The sequence below is a fragment of the Neomonachus schauinslandi genome, chromosome 6, assembly GCF_002201575.2.
Source record: "Neomonachus schauinslandi chromosome 6, ASM220157v2, whole genome shotgun sequence".
NCBI lineage: Eukaryota > Metazoa > Chordata > Mammalia > Carnivora > Phocidae > Neomonachus > Neomonachus schauinslandi.
Genome location: NC_058408.1, coordinates 80,502,634 through 80,526,449, shown reverse-complemented (window position 1 = coordinate 80,526,449; position 23,816 = coordinate 80,502,634). Strand labels below are relative to the sequence as shown.

Below are 23,816 nucleotides of genomic sequence, written 5' to 3'. Positions count from 1 at the left end.
GAAATAATATTCATGCTCTTAGTTTAAGTCTTAGTGCCCTGTAAACATTATAGGGAAACAGGATGATTAATGCCAAAGGAAAACAGCCACCAGAAAGGCAGTGCTAGGCTCTGACGTTGCGCATGGGGACTCGAAGTGGAGGTTCGTGGGCAGCGTTTTGCAGGTGGCCCGGTGGATGCCTCTGTAGCCGATGGCAAAGCTAGATTTGTTCGAAGGAAAAGTGTGTCCCTCATGCGGTGTGGTTGTTGGACTTAGATCTTTTCTAAAGACTTAAATGCAAAGCCCTGAGGTACTTTTCCCAAGTTACTATTTAGGTGAAGCACCTAATGAAAACTTAACCCACTGTCTTGACATGTAAAATTTAATTTTTTTAATGAATAAAATGGACTCGTGACATGTTTTAAGGAAAATGCACCAACCGAATGATGACCGTTTTCATGGTAAAGGCATATAAAAAGTTATGTGCTGCTTTTAAAATATTACCTGGGATTTTGATTTGAATCATATTAAGTAAAACCAATTCTTTATAAGAAGATTCCGTTTGCTTATCATATGGCTAAAAGTGACTTCTTAGGCCGCATACCGTTTGCTAAAGATCCCTAAAAAAAGGATAGTCTGTTACTCTGTACAGGACATTGTGTGTGGTTTACAGTTATCAGTAAACGGTTCTCCGAATGCCTCTGGGCAGGGCAGGTTGTGAGATCAAGCCGCGGGTCAGGCTTGCGCTGGGTGTGGAGCCTGCTTGAGATTCTCTCTCTCGCTCTGCCCCTCCTCACGCCTCCCCCCCCAAAAGAAGTCTCAGGTTCGGACCTGTTAGAGAGTTCGGACTGTAGACCTCTGATGGGGGCCTGAGATGTAATAAAGAATGGGCACAGCTATTTGAATCCAAGATAATGAGATTGTTTTTTGCAACTGAAGTCCGAAGGAGGACAATGCAGAACCTGCCAAGTTAAAAAAAAAATGCATTTAAATCTTAAGGACTATATGTTTTGGGGGAAAAGAAGTTTGCTTGAAGTCCTGGGGAGAGGTGTCAGGGACGCGGATCCATTTCTCTTCATCTTCTGGTTGAATACTGAGGGTAGGAACGGCAGAGGGTACAGCAGACGTGCCCCGAGGGGCTCTTACCGGAGCTTTTAGAGCGTAGACAGAACACGATCGTGGCTGTGCTTCAAAAAATGTGCGCGGCCGCCTCGGCGAGCGTGGACTGGAGGGTCAGAGGCAGGGAGAGGAACCGAGCAGAGGGTCTCAGCACGTTAGGTCTTGGGCTTTGTGTCAACGCCTCAGTATCTGTAGAGCTGGGGTTGCCCATTTGTCCTGACCTGGCCTTTTTTCAGCTGTGATAGCGGTTGTCCGCGTGGGCCTTCCTGCTCGCTGCCCTGTGCAGACCCCCGTGGCACTTGTGGGGGGGGGGGGCTGTGATGCCTGGAGGGGCCACGCCATCCTGGCCAACGAGCCTGAGACTGCTTGTGGGGTCCGTGGGCCTGAGTTGTAGGAGTGCTGTTGTTTGGGGGGAGCTTCACAAATGAGGACCCCCCAGGGGCCATGAGAGTGGGATAATTTCTCAGCACCTCGGGCTCTGTCACCAGCAGGTGGCAGTCATTGGTTCCTGCTGGGTCATTCTTGTGGCCCTGGGTGATTTTTTTCAGCTGCTTTCATGAATGTGTAGTCTCCTGTCATTTTTACCTGGTAGTTATCCGCCCCCCGCCTCCTGCTTTTTCCTTTTTAAGAAACTATTTTGTAACATCTCCGTGTTGGCTCCATCCTCTTATAAGTCAGCGGTGACCTTTCCCATCTCCTTGGCAGGGCTCCATGGGGCCCGTCTTGCTGGATTCTGTTCCGTTCGCTTGTTCGCTTTGTCCCTATCTCTCAGTGTCTCTGTTCTTATTTGTCGGCAGAGGAAGAACGGCCTGATGGATCACGAGGATTTCAGAGCCTGCTTGATTTCCATGGGCTATGATTTGGTAAGACAGAAGCTAAAAATTTACAAGGATTAGATGGATATTTTCTTGAGTTTGGGCTTATGTTACAGGAAATGACTAGCTTCAAGTATGATAGCACATTTGGGATAGGTTCCCTTTCATTGTATAGGGTGATCTTCTTGGAAGGTTTGCCTGCTGCTGTATAAAAATCATTTCATAGAACCAGAACATATATTGTTATTCAGTAATTGGTCAGATTTTTTTTCCTAGTGAAGGAAGAAAACATGAACTTTTTTTTTTATTCTTATGTTAATCCCCATACATTACATCATTAGTTTTAGATGAAGTGTTCCATGATTCATTGTTTGTGCATAACACCCAGTGCTCCATGCAGAATGTGCCCTCCTCAATACCCACCACCAGGCTAACCCATCCTCCCACCCCCCTCCCCTCTAGAACCCTCAGTTTGTTTTTCAGAGTCCATCGTCTCTCATGGTTCGTCTACCCCTCCGATTTCCCCCGCTTCATTCTCCCCCTCCCGCTACCTTCTTCTTTTTTTTTTTTCTTAACATATATTGCATTATTTGTTTCAGAGGTACAGATCTGAGATTCAACAGTCTTGCACAATTCACAGCGCTTACCAGAGCACATACCCTCCCCAGTGTCTATCACCCAGCCACCCCATCCCTCCCACCCCACCACCCACTCCAGCAACCCTCAGTTTGTTTCCTGAGATTAAGAATTCCTCATATCAGTGAGATCATATGATACATGTCTTTCTCTGTTTGACTTATTTCACTCAACATAATACCCTCCAGTTCCATCCACGTCGTTGCAAATGGCAAGATCTCATTCCTTTTGATGGCTGCATAATATTCCATTGTATGTATATACCACATCTTCTTTATCCATTCATCTGAAAACATGAACTTTTTTTAAAAACAGCTTTATTGCAAACTGTAGTTTCCCCGTATAAAGTGTATACATTTCAATGGCTTTTAGTAACCTGATGATTTTCAAAGTGCTTTTCCCTCTGATACTAATGTGTATTTTGAACATGAGCTGCTTTGATTCTTTTCAGGCTCTTAAAGTAAAAATCATGAGAGCCGTGTGCTGAACTGCCTTCTACTTAGCAATGTTACTCTTGTTGGTTGTAGTCAGAGGAAAGGCCCCTCTCCCTCACTCTCTCCCAGTTCCTCTTCCAGAAGTACATTCAGGCCTGACGGCTACATGGGACAGAGAGAGGAAGGAATTCGGACATTCGGGAACTTCTGGCTTGATGTTACAGTAACTCGTAACATCATTTGATGGCAATACACTTAAGTCGCCCCTCTGGGGAATTTGTTCCAAAGACTGAAGGGAAATGCAGGGACTATTTAACTTTGCAGACCATTAGGATTGGCATGTCAGGAGTTAAGGGGAATGGTGCTGTTGAGGACTGTGTCTTGTTGAAGTACGTGTGTCTTTGCAACCTTGCCTCAGGGCGAGGCTGAATTTGCACGCATCATGACCCTGGTGGATCCCAACGGACAAGGCACCGTCACCTTCCAGTCCTTCATCGACTTCATGACGAGAGAGACGGCCGACACCGACACGGCCGAGCAGGTCATCGCCTCCTTCCGGATCCTGGCTTCTGATAAGGTCTGCAGCGACAGATTTCCTTCACCTTTTGTGCGAGCTCATGGCATTGTTCTAGTAAAGCAGGAAACAACGTTGCCAAGTAAAAACCATTTTGATATTAGTGTATTTTGTATCACATCAGCAATGAATTCAGAGAGCCGCAAGTAAACCTACCAATGGCCCACACAGAACAGAGAAAACACAGACATTCTGTTCCTAGCATTTGTGTGGGCCTCCCACGGAGTTTGACAGAAGGAACCCAGTGCATATTTTGTAGAGTTTTTTGTGTGTGTTTCCTGGTTAAACTCCATTTTACATTCTGGGGTCGGGAGACTCAGAAGAGACTGCACAATTCAGGTAACTGTGGAACTGGGAACCTTTTCTTAAGGATCGGTTACCCTGACTTTGGGCCCAACCATGGAAGCCAAGTTAAATATAGCCATTCAGTCATTTAAACTATTGGCAAGCTTTGTATTACATGTAGCCTAGAAATTAAGTAGGAGTTTAACGGCAAGCTCAGAATTTTCGAGTCTCATTCCCCAAACAGTAGCAACATCTTAGTAGGTATAAATTCAATGTGGAATAGGATTCTTTTACTCTGTGTTCTGGCTGAGAGGGAAGAAGAATTTAGCGTGTTGAAACATCAGCAGAGCCGTGTTTATTGCCTTACAACATCAGACAAGATAAACTATCCTGACAACAATAATGTATGTTTTAAAATTAAACCCGTATCCTGAGGATGGGGGTAGAGGGAGAGAGCCCATCTGATCAGGAGATAATAAACCAAAGCTCACCTAACCCACCCATTCCCCAAAAAACCCTACTATAAGTTAAGCATATTTGCTATTTATTTATTTTGACTATTACCCAACTGGTCTGTTTTACCGGAATTATCCTGTTTCCTGTTGGACATATGACATTTAAAAAAATACGTACATTTCACTGTTAAATGTCAGTTTTATCTTGCTTTACAAAGAAGTTTTCTCCAGTGGCAAAATTAGCTTTTTAATAACCTGAGTAGAAAAATGACTCCATTTTCTAAAAACACGTATCACATACGTTAAAAAAAAGAAAACGATCACGTTAACTGTCCCTGTATTCTCATCAGCATATAATATAAACCCCAACTATCCCTTTACCTTTCCACTATGACTCTTAGGTCACAGTATTTTTCACTTGCATGATGGCTCAGTTTGAGAAATATTGATGATAGTCCTCTCTCTGCCTTTATGAAGCCTATTAAATTTCCTACTGGCCCCAAGACAAATCACCTTGCAGATTGCTCTTAGCAGTGAAACGCAGCCTTCTGTTGGTCCTCTGCTCCCATGCCCGTTAGACCCCCTGCCTTTTGTCCTTTATTTAAATTAAACAAATGCAAGGCATGTGTAAGGATTAAAACTGTTTATATTCCAGCGTGTTCTGCGATTGAGCTTACAAACCCTTGTGTGTGTTTTTTCCAGCCGTACATCTTGGCGGAGGAGCTACGGCGAGAGCTGCCCCCGGATCAGGCCCAGTACTGCATCAAGAGGATGCCCGCCTACTCTGGCCCGGGCAGTGTGCCCGGCGCCCTGGATTACACTGCATTCTCCTCCGCCCTGTACGGGGAGAGCGATCTGTGATGCTGGGGCTCTGTAATCACTGATCCCATCAGAATGCAATAAAAGCTGAAGTCACAGTTGGTTTCCTGGAACCTTTGACAAGCTTTATTAAGTTAAGAGAGAGAAAAAATAGTTTGCAGCTCAGTAGGTTGCCAGCATTGTGACATGGCTGAAATGAAGTTTCTATGGTTGCCCGAGGTAGCATGTTTCATGAGTAGGTTTCTTTATTTCTGGATTTGTAGGTGAATACAGTGAGATAATCAGGTTTTTGTTTGTTTCTTTGATAAAACAGCCGATGGCTCAAGCAGTGTGAAATTACGAGGCTCTAGGGACAGAAGAAAAGTAAAAAAATGGGAAATTGCAAAATACCCAAGATTCAAGATTAGGAGAAAAAAAAATATCACTAATTAGGTGAACGTTTGATACTTGAAAAATATTCTTCGTGTTTAATATGTTTATGTGATTATCCCTAGCGCAGTATGTTTGGTATATCAGTGTTTTACTTTTTTGCTTATCCAAAGATTAGGTATATTTGAATTTAATATTGTCCAGGGAATAAAAACCAACTACCCAAAAGATCTTTAGTCTCGAAAACCTTTTAAGTAGAGATTATAGTCAGCTCTTTATCATTTAGGATTAATGTAGTCAGTCAGTGGGTTTCAACGCCTTTCTGATCCTCCAAAGTAGGGACCTCCTCAGGAAATACGAAAGTCAGTTTAATTGCCAGTGAGGAAGATAAAAGCACTAGATAAAATGAGGGTTTTTTTAGGATTATTTATTGATTCCAGGTCTCTGTGCTTTTTCTAGAGCTTGTTAGCACAGGTTCTCCGTATGGAAGTGCTCTGTTTTTATATAAACAAGTGTCCATAGTAGCAGTCCTGAGAGGGGACAGGTCAGAAACTGGGACCCTTATAACTCTCCAGGAAGAATATTCTTTATGCCTGTGGTTTCATGACCTGGTAAGGAGAAGGAGTTTGTAGGAAACAGTAGGAAAACTCATTTCTCAACAGGGGCAGAGGTAAGTTCTTTCCTAATTCATTTCCTAACTCCTTTGATGCAGCAGGAATTACTGGATGTTCTTGCTAGCATGTGGGGTGCGTTTGCCGCTGTGACTGGCTGGCGAACGCTGACACATCTGAGTATGGCTCTGTCCGCATCTGAAGCCTCATCATGTGGCCACCCCACGTGCTCCCAGCATCGTCTCGGTCTTGTCATTGCTCATTCATTTTTCTGCTCCTGCTGCCGTAAGCTATAACTGCCCCCTCTGTTCTTCCATTTTGTTGACAGCTTGTAGAGAATAAAGCAGGAATTCTTTTTATATCTTAGCCCTGAATGACGAACAGGAGAGGAATTCAAAACAAACAAAAACAGTTGCGAGCAGCAATTAAAGTGTTACTAGAAAAGGCAGTAATGTGCTTATTACCTACAGTCTGTTTCCTCGGGTTTTTATAGACTTCCAGCAACAGAAATGTGATATTTTCCATTCATAACTGCTTTTACTACATTGGCCCATTTAGAACCCTCGACCTTTATAAGTTTAATGTAACGTGCTTCATTTTATTAAGTAGATGATAGCTTGCGAATTCCGGTGAAATATCCGAGTCCATGAGTTTAATGCCAAACACTTCTGGGGTCATGTTTAGGGTGAACTCTGACTCCCTATTTTATTTCAAGCAGGTGCTATATTCCAGCCATAAACATTATGGAAACACTAGAAAGTCATTCTGCCTTTGGGGCAACCAGGGGGATTTGTGGTGTTTTAGGATGGAAGTAGGTAGCTCATCTACCTGAAATCTTAATTTCTTTACGACATTCAGGCAAGAGAATGGATCAGCACTATATGCAAATAAGTGAAGAAAAGAAGTAAACTCTGAAAAACACTTAATAAACATATGTTTATAGTCTCCTTTTAGAAGTTATTTTTATTCTTGAAGCTGAATTATCAATTAAACTTCATTTGTAGAAGAAAAAAGAAAAGAATTCCTGTTTTTTTATTATTCCCAACAATAACCGGTTTCTTTGGTTAACCACAAACTCCATCACTTAAAATTTCTGTCATATTTTAAAAGTCTCATAGGAGCTAATATTTGTCCACTTTGAAGAATCAGAGATGGGCTTGTGGTGTGAAGGGTGAATTTGAGATGAGGCATTAAGGTTGACCCAGTTAGAGGTGAGTGATGAATGGATGGGGAAACTAAATGGATTAGGAAGGAATTTTTACCTAGGAGCTCATTTCAGAAAGCACAGTAGGTATTTTTGAAATGTGTGCATATCCAGCCCTCACCCCAGAGTGTCAAGAAGGTCTGGGTTAAGACCTGGACATCTGAAATTTTTTTTTAAAAGCTCCATGGAGTATTCTAATAGCACTTAATTGAAAACCACTGGATTAGGGGCTCCTGGCTGGCTCAGTCAGTAGAGCGTGTGACTCTGGAACTTGGTTGGGGTCATGAGTTCGAGCCCCATGTTGGGTGTAGAGATTACTTAAAAATAAAATCTTTTAAAAAATAAAGAATAATGAAATCCACTGGATTAGAGGTAAAGGAAAGGATCGGCAGAATAAAAAAATTTAAAAGATTTAGAGAGGCTTTTACTGGGAAGGTAAAGGGGACAAATGGCCAAACTCCGGCACCATCTGGTTGGTGACCTAGAAATGCCAGGTAAGGACTTAGTTTGAGATGGGTACATTTGGCCTGGTATTCTGCCTTGTTGCGTACCTGACTCATGCATGTTCATGAGTGAAAAAGCTGGAGATGAGCTCCCTCTGGCCCTTAAGTGAAAAGACCAAATCTAAATGCTACAGAGTTAAAAACTTGTACTTTAAGGTGAAGTTGCTAATTGTTACCACAAGCTGACAAAAATTCACCCCCAACCCCCAGTTTCCCAGCATTATTTGATAAGAAGGCACTGAGTGTGCCCAGCTGTGTCCTTGAGCTTTCTTAAATACCCAGCAGCCTGGGCAGGGATTATACTGTCCTGTCTGGGACATTTTCATGGAACCAGCGGAGAAGGAGATGTTACGCATTCATTAATAACTCCATCCTTGAGAAACTGACAGACCATCATTCTTTTGAAACTGGGAGCTGGAGGTGGTTGTGAGTTGTCAATGGGAACCCCTAGCCAAGGCATGATGTGTCTTCACGGGACAAGCTACCAGAGATGGAGAAAGATTAGCTATGTAAACTAACTGTAAAGAGAAAATGACTTTTTGAATACTCAGTGTGAACAATGAGATGGTATGATGGTCAGCATTTCAGTGTATAGTTTCAAAATTACCTAGGTGACCAGTGCCCAAAACCAAGGAGGGCAGCCCTCATCAAAATCACCTCCCTCATCACAATTACCTTACTGATGCCTGGACCCCACCGTAGAGCACTCAGATCAGAATATTTGATCGCAGTGGAGGTGGGAGAAGCCAGTCAACGGTACTAGTCTTTTCCCTCGATCAATCTAATGTACCATTGAGGCTGAGCACCCCGGCTTTTTCGGAGCCTCGGGACTCTGTGGTCTGCTCCATGACTGTTGCCAATGGGATATGCAGACAAATACAAGGAAATCCATGCATGAGTAACAGTGAGTGCCCGTAGGGAACCAGCCTTCTCTCTAGCCACTGTTCCCACACACACCTCATACGCACCCAACCCTGAGCAGTGTTACCATTACATTCAGGTGTATGATTCATTGAACCAAATTTTGTACTACCAATAGTTACTTGGTAAAAATTTAAAAAGACATAAATAAATAGAAAGATATATTCATGGGGTAAAAAAGGAAAATCAGAGCATCAGTAAGAATAACTATCTAAATGGTGCTTTTTTGGTCCTGTATTTAAGCAAAAGCAATTCTTTTCAGCTACGCTCAAGAATAATCGTTAGAATGAGTTAGCTTGTTAGAAAAGCACCGCCCAACAACCAAAGCATCAGAGGCCAGCACAGGAGCGTTTTCTGAGACAACCACAGTTTGCAAATTTCACCAGATGAAGCCTGTGGTCATTTTTTACATGACGTCTCTAAGCTGTGGTGTGTATTACACAAAACGGTATTTCAAAATATAATTATCCAGGCATATAAAATATTCTAGTGACAGTCTTGAACTTGCTTCATCTTAGAAAATATTTAGGGGTGCCTGGGTGGCTCAGTCGTTAAGCGTCTGCCTTCAGCTCAGGTCCTGGTCCCAGGGTCCTGGGATCGAGCCCCGCATCAGGCTCCCTGCTCTGCAGGAAGCCTGCTTCTCCCTCTCCCAGTCCTCCTGCTTGTGTTCCCTCTCTTGCTGTGTCTCTCTCTCTGTGTCAAATAAATAAATAGAATCTTAAAAAAAAATATTTAGTATGTAATTTCATGTTAGCAATAAATAATAAACAAATAAAACCTATACTAGCTACCAGACCAATTAATTTTTAGCAGTCTGTCCTTACTCTTTCACTAAATACTTGGGAAAAGTTTGATCAGTATGTCTAACAAAATCAATGGAATTACTTCTTAATTTTATACATGATTTGTATTTGTTTCCAAACACCAGAGTTCAGGATACAGATGTATCAAAGGAGTATCATTCCTTTTAGCTTTTGGAATAATTTAAAATTGTAGCTACCTATTATGTTGCATAAGTCAATGAGAAAAATTTACATAATGAACAATTTCTATTAGCACCACAGCATTTTAATCTTGACTTAACTGCTTTTACAGGATTTGTTGCATCCTTTATCTCTCTGGTTTTTATTCTATTGCTCAAAATGTGTTAACAGTTTATTTGAATGGAAGAATAAAGTCTGATTTTTTTTTTTTTAATGACAGGAAGTAAGACTGATGTAGTTAACCATTTAGCCTGAATTTGGTAATTGGGTTCCATGGAGACATTTTCCATTTTTTCAATTATCTAAAGCTGCAGCTCCGATGTTTTGATGGAAATACAATTAAAGCACATGATAAAATAAAAGCATTTCATTTTCAAAGAGATACTGGCAAAGGTGTGTTGAACAATTGCCCCCAACCCTTCCCGAGTATAATGGACTAAACAAGGAGTCTGTAAGAGAAAGACAGCAAGTGTCACCAACAGTCGGTTTTTAAGGCCAAGGGATGGAACGCTACAGGCGAGAAGACATCTGGGTTCCTGTGTGACAGATTCGCCCCAGTGATGTGGGCTGCTCGCCTCAAGACTGCCATAGGGAAAGAAACACACTTGTACATTCGACCCTTAAACATACCCGTTTGAACTGCGTGGGTCCATTTATATGCAGGGTTTTTAAATATATATATAAATATGGTACAGTACTATAAATGTGTTTTCCTTATGATTTCCTTAACATTTTCTTTTCTCTGGCTTACTTTATTGTAAGAATACAGTACATAATGCATGTAACATACAAATACGTATTAATCGACTGTTATTGGTACGGCTTCCAGTAGACAGTAGGCTATTCGTAGTGACGTTTGCGGGGAGTCAAAAGTTCTATGCAGGTTTTCAACTGCACTGGGTGGGGGGTTGGCGCCCTTAATCGCCATGTTGTTCAAGGGTCAACTGTATATGCTTTAAGCCACTGTATTTAGGAACTCTATTTCAGCGGCTTAGCTTTACCCCAAATAATACAATAGGAACCTTGACGGTTTCCTGACCTGGTTGCACAGCTATATTTATGGTATTTTATTTTATTTTATTTTATTTTTAAAGATTTTATTTATTAGAGAGAGGATGCATGATCATGAGTAAGGGGAGGGGCAGAGGGGGAATAAACAGACTCGCCACTGAGCTGGGAGCCCGACTTGGGGCTCAGTCCCACGACCCTGAGATCATGACCTGAGTCAAAGGCAGACACTTAACCAACTGAGCCACCCAGGTGCCCCTAGTTATGGTGTTTTAGATTCTACTAAACATTTTCACATTTTTTTCTGTCAACTGATCTTTATATATATTTAATAATGGAAGATAGTGACATTTTGTACCAAATTCAGCACATCCATTCATTCAATCCATCCATTTACTCGTTCATTTTACAACCATGGCATATAATTTTAAGCACAATTTTCAGACATTCTTTGTTTTCACATGCTTTTTTCCTCTCTTTTCTACACGGTTTTACCATCCAACGCCCCTCTAACTCTTTCCCATCAGAGTGAATGTAAGCAGTTTTGCTGACACAGGATACTTTTATTTCTGGGGCTAAGGTTCTTTGTCTTTCTCCTGTCCCACCCATCCATTTATTCTGTTCCAAATAATAATCTCTCTTCTCTTTCGAGAACGTTGTTTGTTTTATCAAAAGAGACTATGTGATATGGATCTTGAAGGATAAGTGTGCTGAATGTCTTATCTTCCACTTGGATCTTCCATTAATGACGTCACTTTCTTATGGGAAGATGGCATCAGTGGGGAAAGGCTGCTGGTCAACCTTGCCTCACTCCTCGCCATCTTATTTTTTTGGTCCCTGATCACCCAGTGTGTTTGGGATGCTGGTTATATTGGCACATCATACCACATACACCTCGGCCTGCCATTCTGTTGTACTCTTGCTACCACAGTGCTCCTGAACCAAAGACATCAGCCACAAGTGTTAAGGCTACTGCCCGTTCCCTCCTTAAACTGCAGTGGGCCTCGGGCCTGGGGTCCACACGGTAGTCCCAGCCCCAGGTCTCTCTCCTCTCCAGCTGAGGGGTTTACTTTAGGATTCCTCCAGAAGCTCACATGCTGAAGGGAATCTACACATCTGAATCCCAGTGGGGAGCTCTATGGGCACCAAGTTGTTGCCATGGAATTAAACTTTTATTGCTGCTTCTTCCGATATCTGATGGCCCCCAAGTGGTTATCATAAAGCCAGCCATTCATCACCCCACTTACTTTTGATACTCATGGAAGGCTGTGGGTAGAGTCTTGATAGGCAGCTGAGGATTTGTGAGGCCCAGCGAATCTGACGGCAGGTGTCAGGCATATACCCTGAACAGTGCTGGACCTTTGGTCAACTCTTCCTTGTCTGCCACCATAACTAATAAAATAAGGACTGTTCTGTCACATACCTAAAATCCTCTTGTGAAACATGCTTTGGGAAATACCAATTTAAAGATATAAACAAGATTTCAGGAAATTATGGCCCAGAGATAATCTCATCCAAATCCCTTCATTTGGTAGAAACGAGTCTCAGAGAAGAAAGGTGACACCCATTTTCACAGCTGCTCCTCACAGCAGTCCCGTTGAATTGACTATTATCCTCATTCTGCAGAAAATTGAGCCCATCATGGTTAAGTGACTGTGATTGCCCAGCTAGCAGAGTTGGGACTTCCAGAACTATTCTTATCCATTACCCCAAGATGAATTTTGAAGGTAGGCAATTCTGAATCTGATTCTAATACCGCACATAGGGCCACACTCCATTTCCTGCTGGGGTGGACTGTAAGAGCCATTCTTCTTTTTCAAAAAATCCACACTTTTTCCCCACCAGGCCGGGTGTCCGAATCACCCAAATCCGTGTGATGCATGAGATGTTCCATACTGAATGGTTCAGGGAAAGATAAATAGATAAAATATTAAATGGAAATATGTGTGAAATTTGCAAAACCAGATGAATCCCCGGCCTACTGGAGTATTCATTTAAGCAATAAACATATAAGAAGCAGACTGTTTGCTTCAGATGTATGAAAGCCCTTAAGACTCTAGATTTAAACACTAAACTTAATTTAATATTTACATTTATGTCCTAACATATGTACACATTCAAGATTATTATGAGGTTAAAAACGAAACAGGTTACTTAGAGCCTGGAGATCAGGACCAACCAGGTCTCTCAGACAATGCAACCCAGTAGTCTTTCATTAAAAGTCCAGTGTCCAATAAGATCACTGATTTGGAAGTTCTTTATCCCCGGCAGACCGACCACAAGTTTTTAAAAACAGGGGCCATGCCTTATTTCTCTTAATCCTTACTGCTTATCACAATGCTTGCATAAAATAGGCATTCGATAAATCTTCATTGAATGAATGATGTCTAAGCTTCTTCTAAGTATGTTTTCTTTGGCACAGGATACATGGCCACAGTCAGTGCTTGCACCTGCTTTATGCCAATGCCCACCACTATTCAAGACTTGACTGCCTCCCTCTGTTCTGGGGCTTGGGCTGCCAGGTATTTCCCAGAGACCATGGCTCCTGGCTGATGGCTGTCTCCAGGGCAGCTCATTGGTGGAACAGAAAGGATACATACTCCAGAGCTCACTGCTCACTGCCAATATCCTCAAGGTTCGTTGTGGCCAGAAATGAGGAGGGCCGACTAGTGAATGAAGGAGGGGCCTGCTGAGAGGGGGTGTTAAGAGGATTGGTCAGACAGTGAGCAGTGTGCAGATGGAGCGACTGGGAGAGAGCCTGAGAAAGGCCAGCAGCACCCACCTCCACCCCCCATAGAGGGCTAGGCAGTTTTAAGATAGAAAATTCTTTCATGTATGCTAGTAACAATCATTCCAAGATCCGCTGACATTAAAATGAAGACATATTTTGAGAAGGTTGTTGTAAGAGTCCAAGTGTGAGATAAAGGCCTGGCCTAAGGCAGAGAGGCAGAAGAGCAGAGACACATCCACAGAGTCATCCAATCCTAATTTGAAACCACTCAGTTTAGGGTCCCTGCCTAGTTTTATCTTTTTTGTCTAATGTGCACAAAGAAGGGGGGAAAAAACCAAACCCATGATTGTCTGAATTGAGACTGAAAAAGAATATGGTAATATTTAACACCCTTACACGATAAAAACACTTATTAAAATAGGAACAGTAGGGTACTTCCTCAAGATGATAAAGACCATACAAAATAAAAAACTCACAGCTAACATCATATTCAATGGTGAAAGGCTGAAAGCTTTTCCTCCAAGATCAGAAACAAGGCAAGGATGTCTGCTTTCATCCCTGCTATTCAATGAAGTACTGGAAGTTCTAGCCAGAGCAACTAGGCAAGAAAAAGAAAGAAAACACATCTAAACTGGAAAGAAAGTAAGATGATCTCTGTTCACAGATGACACAATCTTCCATGTTGAAAACCCTAAAGAATTCACACACGCAAAAATAGAGCCAATAAATGAATTCAGTAAAGATTCAAGTACAAAATCAACACCCCCAAATCAGCTGTATTCCTATACATTTGCGGTGAACAATCTAAAAAGGAACTTATGAAATGATTCTATTTGCCATAGCATTAAACAGAATAAAATACTTAAGAATCGATTTACTCAAGGAGGCAAAAGGCTTGCACACTGAAAACTATAAGACACTGCTGTAAGAAATGGAAAGCTACCACACACCCATGAATTGAAATATTGTTAAATGTCAATACTACCTAAAACTATGTACAGATTCAATGCAATCCGTGTTAAAATCCCAAGGGCATTTTTATAGAAATAGAAAAACTCACCCTAAAATTCATCTGAAATCTCAAGGAACCTCAAATAACCGAACTATCTTGAGAAAAAAAGAACAAAGTTGAAGGACTCACGCTTCCTGATTTCAAAATGTACTACAAAGCTAAACGGTGTGGTACTGCCCTAAGGATAAACATTTAGGCCAATAGAATAAACTACAGAACCCAAGGATAGACCCTCACATGTATGTTTAATTGACTTTTGACAAGGATGCCAAGACCATTCAATAGGGAAAGAAAAGTTTTCAACAAATTGTGGTGGGAAAATTTGGATTTCACATGCAAAAAATAAATTTGGACCCTTATGTTACACCATATGCAAAAATTAACTCAAAATGAATGAGAGGCCTAATCTGTATAGCTAAAGCTACAAAAATTTTGGAATAAAACATAGGGAACATAGGGGAAAATGTTCATGCCATTGCATTTAGCAATGATTTCATGGGTATGGCACCAAGAGCACAAGTCATAAAATGAAAACATATACGAATTGGACTTCAACAAAACTGAAAACTTTTGTGCCTCAAGGGACACTATCAAGAGAGTGAAAACCCACACAAATGGCGCATCTGATAAGGGATTACTATCCAGAATATATAAATATAAATAATACAACAACAAAAAATAAACAGCCCAATTCAAAAATGGGCAAAGGATTTAAGTAGACATTTCTCCAAAGAAAATAGATGAATGGCCAATAAGCACAGGAAGGTTGTTCAGCATTACTAATCTTTAGAGAAATACAAACCCAAACCACAATGAGATAACATGTTATTCCTATTAAGATGGCTGTTACCAATAAGATGAAAAATGACAAGTGTTGGCAAGGATGCAGAGAATTTAGAACCTTTCTACATTGCTGGTCGAAATGTAAAATGTGGCAGCCGCTATGGAAAACAGTTGGGAAGTTCCTCAAAAAGCTAAACGTAGAATTACCATATGATCCAGCATTTCCAGTTCCCAACTATATACCCAAAAGGTTGAAAGCAGGGCCTGGAGCAAATACTTGTCTGCCGGTGTTCATTGTAGCATTAGTCATAACAGTTAAAACGTGGAAACTATCCACGTGTCCATGAACAAATGAATGGATAAACAGTATGTGGTGTATTCATACAATGGAATACTATTTAGCCTTAAAAAGGAACAAAGCTCTGATATATGCTACAATGTGGGTGAACCTTGAAAATATTATGCTAAATGAAATAACTCAGATACATAAAGGACAAATATAATTCCATTTACATGAGGATTGGTCAACTTCATAGAGACAGAAAGCAGATTATAGGTTACCAGGGACTGGGATGAGGAGGAATGGGGAGTTAGTGCTTAATTGTTACAAACTTTCTGTTTGGGATGGTGAAAAAGTTTTGGAAGTATACAATGGTGATGGTTGCACAATACTGTGACTGTAATCCATGCCACTAAATTGTACACTTAAAAAAAGGTTAAATGGCAAATTTTATGTTATATATTATAACACAATTTTAAAAAATTATTAATGTAATATACCAAAAACCATTGAATTGTATGCCTTAAATAAGTGAATTGCATGGTATGTGAATTATATCTCAGTATAGCTGTTTAAAAAAAAAGAAAGAAGAGACAACACAGCAATCAGTTTTGAGGGGAAGAGGTTGTGATTCAAGAATTTCATAGGTAATCAGCCAGCCGTTCAAGCATCTGAGCAGTAGAAAGACATGTTACATATGGCAGAGTTTAGAACATCTATGTGCCCTTCTTCAATTTCCCTTTTCCAAGGAAGCTGCCTTGGGCCTCTTTTATAATAGCCCTATCCCATTCACGAGGGTTCTACTCTTATAACCTAAGCACCGTCCAAAGGCTGCCCAACCCCCAATACCATCACATCAGGCATCGGTTCTTTGTATTTTGAATGTACATCTTTCTTTCCTCTAGTCAGGAGCTTTTCATTTCTATTTCCCTTATTCCATTTCTGCTTTGTCTTATTCATTTATAATCTGTCTTCATCTGTACTGCAGGATCTTTGGGGTAAAAATCCTATTTTGAAGATTTTATTTATTTATTTGAGAGAGCGAGCCAGCAGAGGGAGAGGGAGAAGCAGGCTTCCCGTGGAGCAGGGAGCCCGACGCGGGGCTCGATCCCACGACCCTGGGGATCATGACCTGAGCTGAAGGCAGACGTTTAACTGACTGAGCCACGTAAGTGCCCCTAGAAATCCTATTTTGAACATCTCTGTATTCCCCCAAAGCCCCTGACATAGTACCTATCTACTTCCAGCACTTAATTAGCACTTGTTTTATTGAATTTTCTAAGGCTCTGCTGTCAACATTAATTATACATTTTGATAGTCTGAATAATGCCATAGGTTTCAATTTCTTTGAAATTAAATTAGCTCCTAGAAAAAAAAAATTCCAAGATTTAACACACTACAGAATTAACCCTGCAATGTAAATTGAAATGTTTGACACATAGAATGAATAAGTGATTGTTGATTAAATATTTACTTGAAGAAAAACATAGATTGTGTAACGTTGTCAGGCAATATTTCATTTTTGAGAGGCGTCCAAATTAATGGCTTTAATAAGGACTTTATATCAAGGTCCTTGACACCAAAGGGTCATCCAAGTGGAAAGCTACCCCAAATATTATTAGAAGTACATGATACTTACACATGGGTATTCTCAGTCACCTACCAGGTATACTATTGTTCTACTTTATTTTTTTATTTTATTTTTTTAAAGATTTTATTTATTTATTTGACAGAGAGAGAGAGAGAGCACAAGCAGGGGGAGCAGCGGCAGAGGGAGAGGGAGAAGCAGGCTCCCCGCTGGGTGGGGAGCCCGATGCGGGACTCGATCCCAGAACTCTGGGATCCATGACTGGAGCGGAAGGCAGACGCTTAACGACTGAGCCACGCCGGTGCCCTTATTGTCCTACTTTAAACGGAAAGAACTATCCCAGCATGGTTGTCTGTCTGCAGAGAAGGACTAGTTGGTCACCAGGCAATAGTTAGATGACTCTGAAGGTTAGTGTTGTCAAACCATGACAGCCGGAGGTATGCTCTCTAGTATACATACCCACTGCACCAGAAACAAGGGTAAAGAGCCCACTAGCAAGGTGGACGTTCCGGAGTCCCTTCTCTGTGCTTCCATTCCTCACCCACACTCAGCCACACCCAGTCCCCCCCCATTTTCTGAGGAACACGGTGTTTCTCTACCAGGATTATCACCTTCTATTAAATTATAGTCACCTTCATCCGGGGATTATTTTGCTTTATTTAGTATTAACCCTGTGAGATTTATCTTACCATTGGAAAACAAAAGAATCATACCTCCAATTTTAGAGAATGATTATAGCTTTCAAGTGATATCCTGGTAAAAACAAAAACAAGCACACAAAATTCTCTCTGTACTTTTCTAGAGTCTGCTGTGAAATCTGAGCTAGCAGTGTTCATTTGATAAGGTCTGAAAAATGGCGACTGCCATGTTTCTCCAGGAATTCATTCTTTTTTTTTTAAGATTTTATTTTTAAGGAATCTCTATACTCAATGTGGGGCTCAAATTTACAACCCCGAGATCGAGAGTCTCATGCTCTACCAACTGAACCAGCCAGGCATGCCCCAGTAATGTATTCTTGCAAACATGTATTCACTTACCACTGTATGCCCAGGTACTAGATGTTGCTTGTAGATGTAGTTAGGACAGAACCAGAAAAAGTCTGTACTTAAATAAGACTTTCTTGGGGCCCCTGGGTTGCTCAGTTGGCTAGGTGCCTGCCTTCAGCTCAGGTCATGATCCCAGAGTCCCAGGAATACGGCTCCCTGCTTGATCCTGCTTCTCCCTCTCCTTCTGACCCTCTCCCCACTCGTGCTCTCTGTCTCTCAAATAGATGAAATCTAAAAAAAAAAAAAAAAAAAAAGACTTTCTTAAACTGAATAAAAGACTTAAGTATGCAAGGCAAAAGGGCAGACAGGGTAGTAGGCAAGGTACCTGACCTACCAGAACTCAGGAAGGTCTTGTACTAACACTCTGGGGATGATGTTTGTGATCTTCCTTTGAACATTAAATTTTTATCTGGCCCTAAAAGCCACGTACGAGTATCTCCCATTGAAAATGTAGCATATTTAAAATTTCAGGGTTTCGGGAATGAGGATGGCATTTATTTAACTACTAAGAAAGCGGTAACATTTTATAAACCCATGTTATATTTATTGTAAATGAGGGCCAGGGCATCTGAGTGACAGCTGAAATTATAAGCAATTTGGGACATCCAGTTTTCTGGGGAAAAGGCTGCCCACAGGGAAGTCTTGGCTTAGTGACAAAGTGTACGAATGCTGAAACCAGTTTTTCCAGGTTTGAGGACCAGCTGCGTGCACTGGAAATGTGACCTTGGGCAACTTGTTTGAGTTCTCTCTCTTCTGTCCTTTTCTTTCGGGTTAATCAGTAAAGCAAGGCAAGTGGAGAAGGTACAAAGAAATCTGTAACTGGTGATCAATTACGGCTGCACTCAGACCAGCCAAATTCTTTCCCTTGGTTTTTTCATCCTGAAACAAGGGTAATAAGAGCACCTAGCTTATGGAGAGCCTCTTCCATGGCACTAATCTTGCTTTATAATGATACATGTGATGATCATTCTTCCTAGGCTCTAGGCTGCAGGGCCTGGGTCTGTCTCATTATTTTAGCTCCAGTGCCTGACCAACGTCAACAAATATTTGTTAAACAAAACAAATAATAACGCCAACAATTCATAGGATTTCAACAATTGGATCTTTTAAAAAAATTATATCTATATTTTAATATTTATCTGAGAGAGTGAGAGAGCGAGAGAGAGAGAGAGAGCATGAACAGGGAGAGCGGCAGACGGAGGGAGAAGCAGACTCCCTGCTGAGGAGCCTGATGCTATGTGGGGCTCAATCCCAGGACCCTGGGATCATGATCTGAGCTGAAGGCAGACGCCCAGCCAACTGAGCCATCCAGGCACACGCAATCAGATCTTTATATGCCAGTACACATCTTAATTGGAACTTGCGTTCCTGCTTCCCAAGTATGGCCAGAAAATAATGTTTTAAATCACCTCTATTTTAAAACTTGCCCTTTAAAGGAAAACAAGAACAAAATATTAACTTGGATAAAATTGCCGAACTTTTTCAGCACTGAACCCTAACCAATTTCTTTTTGTAGTTATGAGAAAAGAGTTGGTTCTCAATGAACTCTTTTTAATTTAAAAATTATTTTCTGATTTCACTCCGGATCTATACAATAAATTTCGACTTCAAAGATAAGACTTCAGAAAGTGTTTGTCAGGTGCCGCCGTATATCTCATTTATAAAAATGAAAGTTTAGCAGTTAGCTAAACGTTTAGCTCTCAGTTCATCATCTTAAACTGATTAAATACCACCTTCCTGTCTATTAAACAAAAATGATTTGCTGTACTCCTAGGCAAAACCAAACCAAACCAAACCAAACCAAATCAACCATCCCCCCAAAGCCCAAAACTAAAAATCCAAGCCAAAGCAAATTTTAAAAAGCCAAAATCTGGGATGACTGGTGGCTCAGTAGGTTGAGCATCTGCCTTTAGCTCAGGTCATGATCTCGGGGGTCCTGGAATGGAGTCTCATGCGGGGCTCCCTGCTCAGCAGGGAGTCTGCTTCTCCCTCTCCCTCTGCTCCTCCCCCTTTCCCCCCAATTGTAAAAGCAAAACCCTCCACACTTTGCTTGGATTTTCTGAAAAAGTTTTAAATATCCTCTCAATTAAATCCACAAATGTTCTCCTCTTGTCTTCTGAATGCTGATATTTTCAGTATTTGGAATTAAGTTTTTGTTCAACCTATAATTTACTGTGTTGGGCTCTGGCGTGGGGCTGCCTGGGTCCCCACTCTACTGCTCTCTAGTTGTACGAGCCCTTGGATATTTCCTTCTTGCTTAATTTCTGCCTCTCTAAAATAGGAACAAATATATGAATCCTATTTTATAAGAATGAAGATTTATTAAAATAAGAGATGGCACGTAAGAACTTAAGAGTTCCATACACAAGAGCCAGTATTACCCTGTAACCAGATCAAGCCCATTTTTTGTATTTCCTTTTAGTCAAACGTGATGTCTACATACGGTGCTGGCGTAATTAGCCAGGTCGAAGATGAGCTGCCTTTTGATGACTAAGAATGCTTTTGGAGGGGTGCCTGAGTGGCTCAGTGGGTTAAGTGTCTGCTTTCAACTCAGGTCATGATCTCAGGGTCCTGGGATCGAGCCCCACGTTGGGCTCCCTGCTCAGCGGGGAGTCTGCTTCTCCCTCTCCCTCTGCCCCTCCTCCCCACTAAAGCGTTCTCTCTCTCTCAAATAAATAAATAAAATTAAAAAAAAAAGAATGCTTTTGGAGTTAGTGCAGCAGGTGGAACGAATTGAGCCAACTGACCTCCCCAGGTGCCAAAGTCCTACAGAGAGAGATATGGTAATTCTCTTCATTCAGGAGAAAAGGGGGAGCAAGGCCTCTGTAGGGCTATTGGTGACAATAAAATAACTTCAAATTTCCTTTGTATTCTTTTTTACTACCTTGTACTTGGCAACAATACTGTATATCACAGACTCCATAAATTCAGCTCAATTACTACAATCCAGGTGGGTTATCAAAGTGCTTGTTGACCTATTTGACTCTGGGAGTGGGTCATAATCTTGAGATTATGAAAGGATTTGAGAGAAGAAGGACAAAGTCAAGAGTCTTCTGGGGAAAGCCATGGTCACCTTGACACCCTCCAGGGGTAGCAATCCCTTATTCCAGAACTGACTCTCAGTTGACATTCTTAAGACTCTGACTAGCAGGACAGCAAAGCAACCCAATGGGCTTCACACACACAATCAAGCCCATAGAATTTTTTTTTTAAAGATTTTATTTATTTATTTGAGACAGAGAGAGAGAGTGAATGTGCACAAGTAGGGAGGAGGTCAGAGGGAGAGGGAGAAGCAGACTCTCCTCTGAGCAGGGAGCCTGATGTGGTGCTTGATCCCAGGACCCTGAGATCATGACCTGAGCCAAAGGCAGATGCTTAACCAACTGAGCCACCCAAAGCCACAGAATAATGTATAAAGCTAGAATACAGTTTACTTACTGGCGTACAGTAAGAGTTGGAGATTGAGGTTCATCAGTCAGAGCTTCTTTCTATGAAGACAAACCCGCTGGGAGAGAACCCCAGAACAACCAAAAAACAACCGAGGGGTTTTTGGAGTTGTACCTCTACATACTGGATGGGTGGGGGGGGGACAAAAGGGGGGGGGGAAGGGGGGGGGGGGGGGGGGGGGCTAGCAGATTTTCATCAAAATAAGATAATAGATGCTTTACTACAGAAATAGAGAAATTGAGGCTTTGTCTCAGTGGTCCTACCTCATCTACAGATGCAATTGTATTAGTTTCTTAGGCCTAGTGTAACGAAGTACCACAAGATGGGTGGCCTAAAACATCAGAAATGTACTGGGTCACAGTTCTGGAAACTACAGGTCTAAAACCAAGGTGTCAGCAGGGCCATCCTGACCTCTATTTTTGCTGTCACATGGCTGTTTTTTCCTTGTGAATCTCTTTCATCTTCCAACAAGGACACCACTCATGTTGGACTAAGGGTCCATTCTCCTTGGACCTCATCTTAACTAGTTACATGTGCACCAACTCTATTTCCAAGTAAGTTCCATTCTGAAGTACTAGGGTTTAGGCCTTCAATTGCATCTGTTGGGGGACACATTTCAACCCATAACAGTATTCTTGGAACTTTTCTTTAAGTTGTGCGAGTTTCTGTACTAGGAATTCACGGCCCCTTTAGTCTTATTTGCTACTCTTTTAAGACTAAGAAAACCCTAGGTCTGGTCAGTTTTAGCTGACAAAGCAAATATCTGATGGCTTGTTAAACAGAGTCTGATCCACAATTCCTGCAATTTCTGCTTAGATAGAGGATACTAAGTAACTAGGTACCCAAAAGACTTTTTCTCTCCCCCTAAGGGACACCTCAACAAACAGTGAGATAGGTGATAATTTAAAACCTTACAACCTTAACAAGATCCTCAGCTCTTTAGGGCCATTCTATCCCTCCCACGCTCTTCTTTGTTCCATTCTCCCCCACTCCGCTTTTTCCATCTCTGAGTATGACCATTTTTGGCAAAGATGCTATACACATTATTATTATACTATTTTAGATATAAAAAATTGAGGTATAATTACATACAGTAAAATGAGAGTGGCATGCAAATTTGTACTTTAAAATAAAAAGATCAGTAAACTTCGCAATTTGGTCTCAATTTTATTTTTCTAGATTCATTTGCTTTCCTCCCCTCTACCATGCTCATCCTTACAGAGCTGTCCTTTATTTTCAAATTCTTTCAAGTGCTGTGTTCTACTGAGGGAGTTTCTTCCCCCTGGAGAGCTCTTACTTCAAGTCCCAGTTACTTCCTTGAAGCTTTCCCCCAAAACCCTTAGAGTAATGCAGCTCCTTTTTTTTTTTTTAAGATGTAATTTATTTATTTGACAGAGAGAGAGAGACAGCGAGAGAGGGAACACAACCAAGGGGAGTGGGAGAGGGAGAAGCAGGCTCCCCACCCAACAAGGAGCCCATTGCGGGGCTCGATCCCAGGATTCTGGGATCATGACCAGAGCCGAAGGCAGACGCTTAACAACTAAGCCACCCAGGCGCCCCTAATGCCGCTCTTTTGGCACACTGTATGTGGTTCTCATTTTTTCCCCTGTTCAATTGTTAGTTTTAACTAGTTTGTGAGTTCTTTCTCCAAGACAGCAGCCCCCGGGGGTGAGATGTAGATTGTCTTTCTTTGCATTCCAAGTGCGTAGCCCAATGCATGATACATAGTTATACTGTCAGTAAGTGACAATTAACACGCACATATGCACTTAAGAGTTTTCATAGAGCGTTCGCGCGATCTCATTTTCTCCCTGCTACAATCTTATAAAATAGCAGTTACTGCCACCCTATCATTTCCTGCTTGTAGAGTGGTGAGACTCAGGTTAATTATCTTGCCCCGCACCAGTCTGCAGCAAAACGTGACTAGAACTTGGTCTTGACTCCAAATTCCCCGCTCTGGACACCACAACAGGTTGAAACCAGCGCCCACTTCGCACCACGACTTAAACTTGGAGAGGCCACGAAGGCCGCCCTGACGGATATCGGGCTTGGAGATGCGCCCAGCCTCCGCAGCACTTACAGTTTTGGGCTCCGGCATCACTGACTGCGTGGGACCTTGGACTACATCTCCCAGAGAGCCCTGGGGCAAACCCTCAGGTGATTGGTTAAAATGGATCCGCCAATCCCCGCGACGTGCTCGTACAGACCAATCAT

At 41.7% G+C, this 23,816-nt stretch overlaps 1 protein-coding gene across 4 annotated transcripts in view; it reads left to right on the top strand.

Moving 5' to 3' along the window:
- ACTN2 (actinin alpha 2) overlaps positions 1-5,269 on the top strand; it is a 66,657-nt gene extending 61,388 nt beyond the window's left edge. The window contains exons 19-21 of one of the 4 annotated variants that reach the window (XM_021696111.1): positions 1,896-1,961; positions 3,402-3,560; positions 5,000-5,269. In XM_021696111.1, coding sequence (XP_021551786.1) covers positions 1,896-1,961; positions 3,402-3,560; positions 5,000-5,158 — 384 coding nt within the window. In that variant the 3' untranslated portion in view covers positions 5,159-5,269. Of the gene's footprint in view, positions 1-1,895; positions 1,974-3,394; positions 3,561-4,999 lie in introns of all 4 variants that reach the window. The other 3 variants (XM_021696112.2, XM_021696114.1, XM_021696113.1) reach the window with 3 other exon arrangements.
- The last annotated feature ends 18,547 nt before the right edge of the window (positions 5,270-23,816 follow it).